The 12,285-nt window shown below is 29.7% G+C and overlaps 2 protein-coding genes across 4 annotated transcripts in view; one reads left to right on the top strand and one right to left on the bottom strand.

The window, feature by feature from the left end:
* The first annotated feature begins 1,694 nt into the window (after positions 1 to 1,694).
* LOC129248516 (cytochrome c oxidase subunit 4 isoform 1, mitochondrial) lies at positions 1,695 to 3,114 on the top strand. 2 transcript variants are annotated; one of them, XM_054888089.1, is made up of 3 exons: positions 1,695 to 1,811; positions 2,284 to 2,707; positions 2,769 to 3,114. In XM_054888089.1, exons 2-3 carry the CDS (start codon positions 2,296 to 2,298, stop codon positions 2,900 to 2,902), a joined length of 546 nt encoding a protein of 181 aa, XP_054744064.1. In that variant the 5' UTR covers positions 1,695 to 1,811; positions 2,284 to 2,295; the 3' UTR covers positions 2,903 to 3,114. The 2 variants fall into 2 exon arrangements, with proteins under 2 accessions (XP_054744064.1, XP_054744065.1); XM_054888090.1 differs by having other exon boundaries at positions 1,697 to 1,792.
* Positions 3,115 to 11,577: 8,463 nt separating this feature from the next.
* Positions 11,578 to 12,285, bottom strand: part of LOC129247634 (protein sickie) — a 153,689-nt gene continuing 152,981 nt past the window's right edge. For both annotated transcript variants that reach the window (XM_054886836.1, XM_054886837.1), the window contains exon 6: positions 11,578 to 12,254. In XM_054886836.1, the coding sequence (XP_054742811.1) occupies positions 12,135 to 12,254 (120 nt within the window). In that variant the 3' untranslated portion in view covers positions 11,578 to 12,134. The remainder of the gene's footprint in view (positions 12,255 to 12,285) is intronic.

The raw sequence follows: 12,285 nt of genomic DNA on the forward strand, positions 1-12,285 counted from the left end.
TTGATTTTTGCACTATAGCTTTATTGAAAAAAAAAATTAAATGCAAAAAAAAGAGTTAAAACATGGTTATTCATCCTGCTTCAATTATATGTAACACAGGTGTGTGTCCGTCCGTCCTCTAAAATTAACATTATATACATCCAAAGATTTTATTTTATGTACTATTAACACATTTATTTTTATGAATCATTAACTTAAAGTTTTGGCTATAAAACTGCATTTCCAATTTTTTTATATTCTAATTAAAAAATGTGAAATTTTGGCAAAAATTTGTTAATTTTTTTTTCTAAAGTTTTAAGGGGTTACATACGTCCAGTAGCGTCAAAAATACGCTAAAAGAAAAACTGTTTTTAGAAAGGATAACAATAGAAATACATATAAAAAATTTTCTACATGGGTTATTAGTACTTAAGCTTTATAAAAACATTTGTTTTAATTTTTCTTTACAAAAATTACTACATAAAAAATCAAGTGACCCAAAGTAAAATAAAAAAAAATAAATAATTGGCGCGTACACTTCTGTTAGGTGTTTGGCCGAGCTCCTCCTCCTATTTGTGGTGTGCGTCTTGATGTTGTTCCACAAATGGAGGGACCTACAGTTTCAAGCCGACTCCGAACGGCAGATATTTTAATGAGGAGCTTTTTCATGGCAGAAATACACTTGGAGGTTTGCCATTGCCTGCCGAGGGGCGACCGCTACTAGAAAAATGTTTTTTTTTTTTTTTTTATTAATTGTGCTTTCACCGAGATTCGAACCAACGACCTCTCTGTGAATTCCGAATGGTAATCACGCACCAACCCATTCGGCTACGGCGGCCGCCCAAAGTACAACGGTTAAATGTTGGTGGATCTGTAAAAAGTAAAAAAATTCTTGAAAAATAAAGTTGTAATTATAGTCTGTGATGCCGGATTTTTTAATTTCGCAAAATTTAGCAATTTACGGCCTTTAAAAAAAAATTATGCGTTTTAAGACAAAAATGTCACACTTTATTTATGTTTATAAAATTTTTTATTAAAAATATCTAAAATCTGGCTCGACAGACTATAGAGGAAACACTTTCGAATATTTAAAAAAAACACCAGCAATATTTTTTGCTTAACTATATTTTAATGGCGGCCGCCGTGGCCGAATGGGTTGGTGCTTGACTACCATTCGGAATTCAGAGAGAGAACGTTGGTTCGAATCTCGGTGAAAGGTCAAAAAAAAAAAAATAAGAAAAAGTTTTTTCTAATAGCGGTCGCCCCTAGGCAGGCAATGGCAAACCTCCGAGTGTATTTCTGCCATGAAAAAGCTCCTCATAAAAAACCAACAAAGAGGAGGAGGAGCTCGGCCAAACACCCAAAAGGTAGTTGTTCATTATTCCAATTTTTATTTATTTTTCAAACCAAGTTCGACAAAAGTTGTGTTGTAATTCGATTATGTGTGGAACATATCTCCAATCACTTTGCTCTAAAAAGCGTTCACTTAGTTATGTATGTATAGGAAATATGTAAAACAAATTAATAACTTTTATTTATATCATTTCTTTTTTATTTTTCGGTTTGTGGTTTAATCTAATTGATGTAAAACAAAATGTTCCAGAGTCGTTCCGAGCAGATGAAACGAAAAAAAGAATACTGCACGCAATCGCCCGTAGAGTAAGTTGATGCAACCCTGAAGCATGTGTTTATTGATTTTTTGTTGGTTATTCGTTATATTCGTGTCAGATTCGACGAGTACACCAGTGACACTCGCTACATAAAAGTTGGCATATTCCGCGAATATTTCTTCACAATCACATCGAGTGAAAAAGTGGGTTTATTTTTAAAAGGTTAATTAGTATTAATTTATTGACAATAAAGAACAAATCTTCATAAAGCTGTAATTTATAAAAATTAACTATTCCACTTGTCCAGCGGTCCACTTGCTAACGTTTGCGGGTTGAAGCAAAATTTGTATGACTTTTGGTTGTGTAATCTTCGATGCCGTCATGCTAATATGGGTTTCAATTATTAATTAAAATTAAAGCAATTATTAAAAGCAATATAGTATGAAATTTGATTTATTCAAACATTGTGCCGATAGCAAAAAGCAACTTTTCCCATCCTTCGAATATTTTCTATTCATTGTGTTTGAAAATAATTGAGGTGGCACCCAACAGCCAAAAGTTACATAACCTCTGCGCAATCATAAAATCGCTTTAGTGATTTTTCAGCCGCAAGCTCCCTGCCCCTTTTTAACTTAGTTTTAAAATAAAAACGTCCCTTATTTCAAAACCAATTAATTTTTGTTTTTACTTCTAGGCAGCATAGAAAATGGCACTCCGTGGTATGAGCCTACCCATGCAGCGTCAGCTGTTCCAGCAGTTGATCAAAAATATGCAAAGTGGCAGCGTTGCCTCCATTCACACATTGGATAAAATTGGTAACCGGGAAATTGTCGGATACGGCTGGAACGGTACCGCTTCCTATGCCGATCGTACAGATTTTCCAATGCCCGCTATTCGCTTCCGTGAGCCAACCAACGAAATTAAGGCACTGCGTGAAAAGGAGAAGCAAGATTGGAAGAAATTGAGCCATGAAGAAATTAAGGCTCTCTATCGTGCTAGCTTCTGTCAAACCTTCGCAGAAATCAAAGCTCCAACTGGTGAATGGAAAAAGCACTTAGGTGTTGGTCTCATTTTCACCGGCCTGGCCATATGGATCGCCATTTTCATGAACTTGTTCGGTAAATATAAAAGAAACAAAATCTATATGAAGTATACACTTACCACAAGATTTTATTTTAGTTTACGATGAGCTGCCAATTACCTTCGATGATGAGCATAAAAAGGCACAATTGAAACGTATGATTGACTTGGAAGTCAATCCAGTCACTGGTCTGACCTCCAAATGGGATTACGAAAACAACAAATGGAAATAAATCAAATGAGATTTTTCCCCTGTTTCGTGCTGCTTCTGCACCTACTTAATAAGTCTAAAGCAATTACACTCTACAAAATACAACATCAATGTAAACCCAATTATGCAGGAAAAATTATTGTAAAAATAATCATTTAAGCTTTATAGTTGAATGCAGTACATTTAAAATAATAGTGTAAACATTAAAAACCTGTGAAGAAAATAACTGTTAAATTGGAGTTTTAGTAAAATTCTAAACTTAAAATGTGACAACACAATTATTAAAGAGCGAGTATTATTTGAATACATACATACTTAATTTTAATGAATTTCCATATAATAGTTTCGCAAAACCAAGACTGGTAAATTGGTGAATACTGTGCATGTGCCCCAAAACACAAACCTACATTCCTGCGTGCCAGACTGGCAATTCTTTCATAATAGCACATTCGCTTGAATTGAGGGGATTTCCGCCATCGGTTTGTCACTGAATAAACTAATGCGAGAATTAACGCTAATTGCGATAAATGGTAGAGATAAAATACTACCACAAACAAACGCGTTCCTGTTGGAGGAATTACCATTCAAAGTTAACATACAAATTATATTTTCGGCTTCAATAAAATGAACAGCGGGAGTCCTTGCGGTAAAGTGCATGGATTTCCTATCTACGTAAAATTAATTGTTTTTCTTAGTGCGAACAGTTTCGTAAGATATGAAAACGGTTTTTGTTGCTGTTTTATAAAGTGCTTTTTATAAATAAAATATAGCGAATAAAAGCTTGTCAAATTGAATAGATGAATTATTAGAAGATTCAGGATGAGGAAGAATTCTAAGGCTACTTAAGTTCTGACATGACGGGGTTGTTGATGATAAACTCGATGAAATCAATGGGTAAAATACTAGCCTGGAGGATGAAGGTGCAGGTTCTCCTGATATTGAAATAATAGCTATTTGGCACAATTATACAAAGCCAATACCATCGTCTCCATTCAACCTTAGTACATATCCACTGATATTTCAAAATTCAACAGAATATCCCGTACTTATGTTCCCAAAACTAAATAAACTCTTTTAAAATGCGGAATACAGTAATTTTGCACATTTGTTCGACACAGCTTAGAAAATTATACTGTGAAGTTACGCATTTACTTTTTATATGAGAAATATGAGCCATATGAGACTCCCTGTACGGTGGAGAAATATCTAACGCCAAAATATATGCAACGTGAAATCAACTACCCGTTAAGCTGTACAATAATTAAACCCAGCAGAAGAATTGGTTGCAATATAAGCAGATGTTAGTAATAAGCAGAGAATTTCTGATGTTCTAGGATAGTTTCGCAAATCGTAGCTGATTTGTGTAAAAAAGTGCCAAATGTAAGAGAATCCCTAAGCTGTTGTTGTTGTTGTAGCAGCATAAACATTCCCCATACTTACATACGGAGTATGCTGCTGGAGTGACAGTCCTTGGCCGGATATATAATATATCCGGGTCGTTTCGGTGACGTAGAACCGACTGTCGTGGAAACGTATCCCTTTATATATTTTCCCCTTTATCCCTTTATATACTTTGAACATAAACAAACTATTAAGGAAGTTATTTCCAAATACAAAAAAAAAAATCAAATCAACAAAAACAAATTTCAAAACAAAATCCCTAGCGGCTTACCACATGCCTTTGGACACAATTAACAAAATAATATTACATACATTTTCAGTTTTATGAGTGTTGTAAAGTTTGGATAAAATTACCCATCAGCTTTTTCATAAGTAATTCTTCGTGTAAATTATGGAGTACTCTTCCAACTGAGATGGCTGTGGTATGAACGCTTAGTCAAACGGTATACAGACAGGCATTAAGGGGGGACCCTCATTTATCGGGTCAAAAAAATCGATTTTTTGGAAATAATTTTAATCTATTCTACAACTATTTAAGAATATACTTTCAAAATTTCAAGTCGATATCTGTATTTTTGAAGGAGTGACAAAATTTTTAACAGGACGCGACGGGTGGCCTGATCGCCTGTATCCAAAACTTTAAACGCGTTTTTCTCGAAACATCATTTTTCGATTTTGTGTACACAATTGAGAACGCTGTATTGAACCAATCAGGCTTTACAATAGCTCATTTTAAAGATAATTAAATTGTTTTCAATGTGACATTAAGTGTTTTTAAAAAAAAAAAAGATTTTCATATTTTTTTGTAATTTTAAAGTCAATTTTTATGCATGAAAAATCACTTTTAACATAAAACTGGGTAAAAAATATCAATTTCGACATTTTTTAATCAAAATGTCACATCGAAGGTATTATCCTAAAGTTTTAAAAAAAATTTGGTTTTTTTATTTCAGAAAAAAATTCAGAGCGCTAGAATGTACACAGATAGAATGAGGTGCCATGGACGAGGTGTATATTTCCATACTTAAAATGTTTTTTTTCTTCTCCGAAAATTTTTCTAGACAGTCAAGACATTTATTAAAGTACTTTATGAATTACAAAACGTTTGAAGTTATTTTACCTGAGAAAAAAATTCCCAAAAATGATGCATTTTTCGACCGTCTAAATGAGGGTCCCCCCTTAAACGACATTCATCGGGAGTCTCTTACAACCTTCTTAACCGCCCGATCCCCCAATTCCGTCATCGGACTCCAACTACCACAAATTGCAGACGAAGAGCTTGAGCTGTATTGTGAGCCCCACGGACGTAAGAAGCCCTTGGCCGGATATAAGGCGGAGGGCGTGTCGCTCCTGCAACGATGAACTCACTGTGTTTGGAACTGTAATACTGGTTGTAATAAGTGCCGCTGTCAATATGTTTCAACTTGGCGAATTTTTGGAGGACTTCAAGCTGGCCAACAAACCCGTCAGGGATATGAACGGAATTTATCAATTAAAACGCAGCAGTTACCATTAAATTAATATTTTCTTTATTATTGTTGGCTTTGTTTGAATTTTGATTCTGCATGCTTACAATCATTCCAGCGCAGTTGTGTTCATTTTTTCATTTATTTTCCTCTTTTACTTTACCACTACATTTTACCAACTTCGTAAATGTAGATTCTTTACGCTTAAAAGAAAAATTGTTTTTCTTAATAAATGGCACAAAACCCAAATAAATGCGCCAATAAACACAACTCATCGCTAAGAGTTTACTTGCTAACGAAGCTGTGTGCATCGCACAGCATTCGAAGTGGGGGGAAATTAAATTTCACAATCTAATATAAGTTTTTATTTTTGTTAATTTTATTTATTTTATTGTACAATTCGTAAATAATAGTTATAGTCAATACATTTACGTATATGCATGTATGTGTAAGCTAGTATGTAAATTTTTTTTTTTTGTTGCATTTTAGTTGTATTGGTTGTTCGCTTTGATTTTCGTTACTTTTTTGTTTAAATTATTTTATTAACACTTAGATTTTTTTGCTTGTAATTAAAGAAACATATTACGGCATTTTTTCTTTTGAACTAAGCTAAGTTATTTATTTATTTTTAAATAAATATAATTCGCATTTTATACATTTTTAATCATAATTATTGTAAATTTAATATTTCTTCATTAATTCAAAATATCTACTATTCTTATACAACTTGATTGTTTGCCTTCCTAGCAAAAGAGAAATCATGTTTCTTTACTCTGTTTTTGTTTTTTTTTGTAGTTGGTAGCAAAAGTTATGCATGCTTCTTCTTCTTCTTCTATTTTATACTGCAAGCCACCGAATATCAATATTATTTAAGTGTATATAGTAGGTTTTTGTTTGATCCTGGTTTTTAGGGTATAAAAAGTGACAAATTCATAAATTTTAATTAATACTAGCACATTTTTTTATAGCTTTTCACTATTTTTTCCATACAATAGTTCAATAGCTTCATTTTTATTTTATTTCATAGTTTATTATTAGCCAAAAAAGGAAGTTCTGTTGGTTGTTTTATTTTTTATGTTTTGCTCCCTTTATTTTCAGCTCTCTCGCTTATAGTAAATACATACACTAGAGTCTATATGTAATTTTGTCCACAAATTCCATTCCAAAATACTCTGCTTTTTATTCAATCCCATCTCATTAACGGGAAATAAGTAAATTATATAAATCGGTACGAGTTTGGAAAATTTCCGTGTTTGCCTTGCTCAGGACCGAATGCAGTTTAGTATAGTTTATCTATTTACATACGTTTTGTTAGTATTAAATAATTACAATCAATAGCGGGTTTGATTTATGCATGCACAAACATGCATTTACTAGGTATTTGTTGCATTTGTGTTTGCTGTTAATGCATGACTTTCTTTTTGTATTTTTAGGAGAGTGAGTGAGTAATATGAATGTGAGTGTATGTATATATTCATGCGCTCTCTAGACATTCAACATTTATCATTAAGCTTTATCGTACTTAGCATTAAGCTGCTTTATTTGTATTGGCATGAATGAATTCGTATGTAGGCATGAATGTATGTAGTTGGACGCGTAAGAAGTGCTGAAAAATCGGTGCTTTTTAGTAGGTATTTTAATTTTGATTTTTGCAACTCTTTGGACATTTTTCTTCTGATTTTGACCTTATTAGCTATGCAGTATTTGTAAAAATTAGTTTCAATAATTTACTTAAGTTTTGCGAATCTTTTTTGAGTTTCATAACTCTCTTTAGAAACGATAATTTGGTTTTTTTTTTTTGAGAAATTTGTTCTTCAATAAGTTTGTTAGATTTTTTTCCTTCAAGTATCTATCAGCTGGTTATAGTCTTTCCCTAGTGTTTTAATTTTTATATACATACATTCACTTGAACGTATGTATGTATGTATGTTTGTATATACAAACATTTGTATTAACTTTGCTTCCATAATCCTAATCTAGGCAATACCCTTCAAAGTATGCAATGATAAATGGTTGAAAAATAGCAAATAATATTTTTGGCAATGAAGTGTGAAGTGGAGTGAAAGGGTAAGGATCGTTTTCAAAATATTACTTAAAAAAAAAAAAAAAAAAAAATGTATGCAAAAATTAAAAAGAAAATTTTGCTAAGAAATTTTTATACAAAAATTGTGTTAAGAAAGTGCTATAAAAAAATGTATGAAGAATTTTTTAAACAAACTGTACCAATAAAAAGTCATGGAAAAATTGTATAGTGGGAATAAATGTGAAGCGGAGTGAAAAGTAGAGATTGTTGTATAATTTTAACTTATTAATAAAAAAACTATAAAAATATTGTATAAAAAAAATTGTACAATATAAAAAAATGTGTAAAGAAAATATAATATAAATAAATATAAAAAAGTATAAAGAATATTTTATAAAGAAAATTAAAAAAAAAGTTTTATAAAAAAAGTTGTATAAAGAATATTTTCTAAACGAATTGAATAGGAAAACAGAATCAAAAAAAATAGTTTAAGAAAGTTTTATAAAAAAAATTTTATAAAGGATATTTTATAAAAAAATTTTATAATGTGAATAAATGTGAAATAATAATAAAGAAATATTATTTAAATAAAAATTTAATAAACATTTTTTAATTTTTTTTTTTTCAAAAATCTTATAAAAAAATTGTATAAAAAATATTGTGTTAAGAACATTGTCCGAAAAATATTTTACAAAAAAAATGTTTAAAGAAAATTGTGTAGAAAAGTTGTATAAAGAAAATTTTATAAAAGATTAAAAAAAATATATAAAGTTTCCAAATTTAAAGAAATTTATTTGAAAATAAAAATATACTTTTTAAAACTTAGGAACGTATAGTACAACACTTTTGCTCATTTTATCCTAATATTTAATTATTTGCAGTGAGTTACATTGTAATAATAAATTTTCTTGATACAGAATTTGAATTAAAAATGAAAAAAAAATGTAGACTACAAATAAAGACTTCAGTTTTTTAATTTCATTTATTTAGTCCATTTAATATAATATATAATTTTAGAGGCTTTTATTTCATGCGCACAGAGCCATACAAGGAAGGTGTAAGGGAATATAATTTTTTTGCTTAGAGAAAAAAATACATGAAAATAATATAAAACATAAGGCCCATAAAACATAATAATAAAATTATATCTTTGAATAAAAACTTAAAACTATGCTTTCCATTGAAGGCTAAATTAGTTAAAAAATAGCAAATCATATAAAAATTCAAAGTATTTATGGCAGCGTATATTTTTGTTCTTCAAAATTTATATATTTTTAATTTTGTTTTTTAAATTTGCATTTTTAACAGGTGCATTTAAAAGTGCAATTTCCAACATTTCAGAATGGAAAAGTTTTCGTCCTATAAGAAAGTTCACAATTTACTATTTTTTTCTTATAGTATTAACACATTTTGCAGGATAGAAATCAAAATGCTGCTCATTCTGAAATATTTTATAATAGGCGCTGCCTTGTTTTCGTGACAAATAAAATTTTCTTAAATATAACTGCTTTCTAAAAATCGTGCGATTGAGTGCCGAAAGTAGTGCAAGAAATTTTATTTGTGCAATCAAATGAATGAAAATTAAATAAATAAAATATAAATAAAAACATGGAAATCACTCAGCTAAATCAAAGGAATAAAAAGGAAATAAATAAAAATAGAAAATAAAACTAAAAAAATAAAATAAAATAAAATAAAATAAAAAATAAAATAAATAAAAAAGCTAAAATAAGATAGTTGGTCCTAGTAGTAAAAAAAATTATTAAGAATATGAATTCCTACTAGAAAAACGATTTATTAACTACTGGAGTGAAAGTAGTTAAATGAAAAACAAAAAAAAATTATTAGAAATTTTATATTGATGTGAAAATATCGTCACGCTCGATCAAAAAGGTATTTTTAAAACGATATTTTAACATTTTTTTTATAGTAAAGCCAAAAACAGAAAAATAAATAGGAGTATAAATTTCTGCTTTAACCCTACAGCTAACGACTACCTGGAAGTTGCCTTCCAAAAATTAAATTTTCGATTTATGGATAAAACCTCTTGAAAAGGATCTTTGAACAGGACGAAAAAACTGCCAGGCCGGGAGCCCAACCACAGGCTTTGAAAAAGCATTCAACGGAGGGTTAAAACAGCGATTTGTGAGTGTTCAAATGCCTACCAATTTGTTTTAAATTTAGTTTTGATATGAAAGTGGTTTTACCTTTATACCGGAAATGTTGTTCTTAAAATGATATTTATTAATTTTTTTTAAAGTAAAACCAAAAAGAAAAAACTAAATAGGGATATACATTTTTACTTGAAGAAAAAGGATTTGTGAGTAGTTAAATGCAAACAAATTTATTTTAAATTTGGTATTGATTTAAAATAGTTTTACATTTGTAGCGGAAATGTTTTTTTGAAGTTGTATTAAAAAAAAAAAAAAAAATTAAATAGGAATATAAATTTATACTCGAAGAAAAATGATTTGTGAGTAGTCAAATGCAAATAAAATTATTTTACATTTTGTATTGATATGAAAATATTTTCACCTTTATACCGGACATCGTTTTTTTGAAAGCGATGTTTAAAAATTTTTAAAAGTAAAAAACAAAATAAAATTATTAAGAACATAAATTTCGGCATCAAGAAAAACGATTTGTGAGTAGTCAAATGTAAGAAAAAGTATTTTAAATTTTATATTGATGTGAAAATATTTTCATCTTTGTACCGGAAATTTTTTTATAAAGAGATATTTAAAAAAAAATTTTGAAAGAAAAAATAAAAGAAATTAAATAGGAATATAAATTTCTGATTAAAAAAAAAATAATTAAGAATATAAATTTCTACTTTAAGAAAAAATGGCTTGTGAGTAGTCAAATGCAAAGAGAAAAGTATTTTATATTTTGTATTGATAAAAAAAAAAAATAATAAAAATATTTTCTTACAATTGTTGCGGAAATGTTTTTTAAGTGGTGTTTATAAAATTTTTTAAAGTAAAAAAAAAAAATTAAATATTAAATTAAATTAAAAAAAAATTAAAAATTTATATTTTAAGAAAACTCTCAAATTTTGTATTGATGTGAAAATATTTTCATCTTCGTACAGGAAATAGTGTTCTTAAAGTGGTATTTAAATTTTTTTAATATTTATTTTTAGAATTGTCTTTTCTATTTCATAACGCGCTATACAAGCATTTCAATTATTTTAGGCAATAAAATAAAATTTAATATTTGGCCCTACCAATAAAAATATAACAAAAAAAAAAAAAATTAAGAAGATAAATGTCTATTTCAAGAAATACGAAAAGAGCGGAGTACAAGGAATTGAAGGAAAAAGTGATTTATGATTTTGTGTTTATATGTAAATACTTAAACTTTTCTACCGAAGTGCAATTCTAATCGGAAGTGTTCTTTTCATATGCTCTTTAATTTTTCTTTGTGTTCATATTCTTTAGTTCTGAAAATTTTATTTTATATTTCATATTTGGGCCATGCAAGTATTTCGTTTTATTGGTGCTGTTGTTGTAGCAGCATAAATAAACTTTTCCCACACATGTATGGGTAATGTTGCTGGAGTGACCGTCCTTGGTCGTTTATAAATTCGGGTCTGGTAACGTAGTATTGACTGTCGTGAAAACGAAGAATTTCAGGTCGTAATGTACGCGGCATTAAGAAATTCGAATGGAATGGCCATCAATACCATAACAATTTTGCTCCATACATACAATTTTGCTCATGCATCTGTATATAAAAGTCCTAATTAATTTATTATGAACACTCTACAGCTTCGATTTTAAGAAAGAAGAAAAATGATGACTTGACTGACTTTTCAACCAAATGCGCAGAGCTTTTGCAAATAATATGAGAAAAGATATCTCAACAGCAACTTAGTCATAAGTCATCTATCTTAGGAAAAACTATTTCAATAAATTACTAACTGGATATAGTAAGAAAATAATATAAAATAAACAGTGCCCACTTAACCCTCGCTCGTTCACACTTCATTGCCAAAAGGACTTGGCACTTAATAATTTGATTAATTGTAAAATATTTTTTTACACAAAAAACTTTTACTTTGAATACCTAAATTGCAACTAAAATTAGTTTTGCGTTCCCTAAACAAATGTCGCATTACTTTCAATAATTTACAAAATTTGCATACTGCCATTTAAGCCGGCAGGTACGCACATAACAGCACTTACAAATATACAAGCCATGCACATGAATGTTTGATTTTAAGCGATTAAGTGTACATAGTTTGCAGTATCAAGATAGATAGGTAAGTAGGTATTTAGTATTTGATTAGTTTTACTTTGGGCCTAAAGCCCGCCGCTGCTCGTCATTGTAGTCACTTCGGCCAGCAACAACACTTTGGGTGATTACTCAGCGCCCGCCGAACTGTCTGGTGTCACATTTGAGTCTAAGCTCGCACAGTCGGACTCCTGATCTTGATTTTCCGAGTAGTTAGCTGCCTCCTGTAGGCGCATGAGCATATTTAACTGAATGGGAAGAGGAAGAGGTAGAAAGAAG

The sequence above is a fragment of the Anastrepha obliqua genome, chromosome 5, assembly GCF_027943255.1.
Source record: "Anastrepha obliqua isolate idAnaObli1 chromosome 5, idAnaObli1_1.0, whole genome shotgun sequence".
Taxonomy (NCBI): Eukaryota; Metazoa; Arthropoda; class Insecta; order Diptera; family Tephritidae; genus Anastrepha; species Anastrepha obliqua.

Coding starts and splice junctions, on each gene's coding strand:
- LOC129248516 (XM_054888089.1), top strand. CDS start 2,296: ATGGCACTCCGTGGTATGAGCCTACCCATGCAGCGTCAGCTGTTCCAG. Junction 2,708..2,768: donor CATTTTCATGAACTTGTTCG/GTAAATATAAAA, acceptor ATTTTATTTTAG/TTTACGATGAGCTGCCAATT.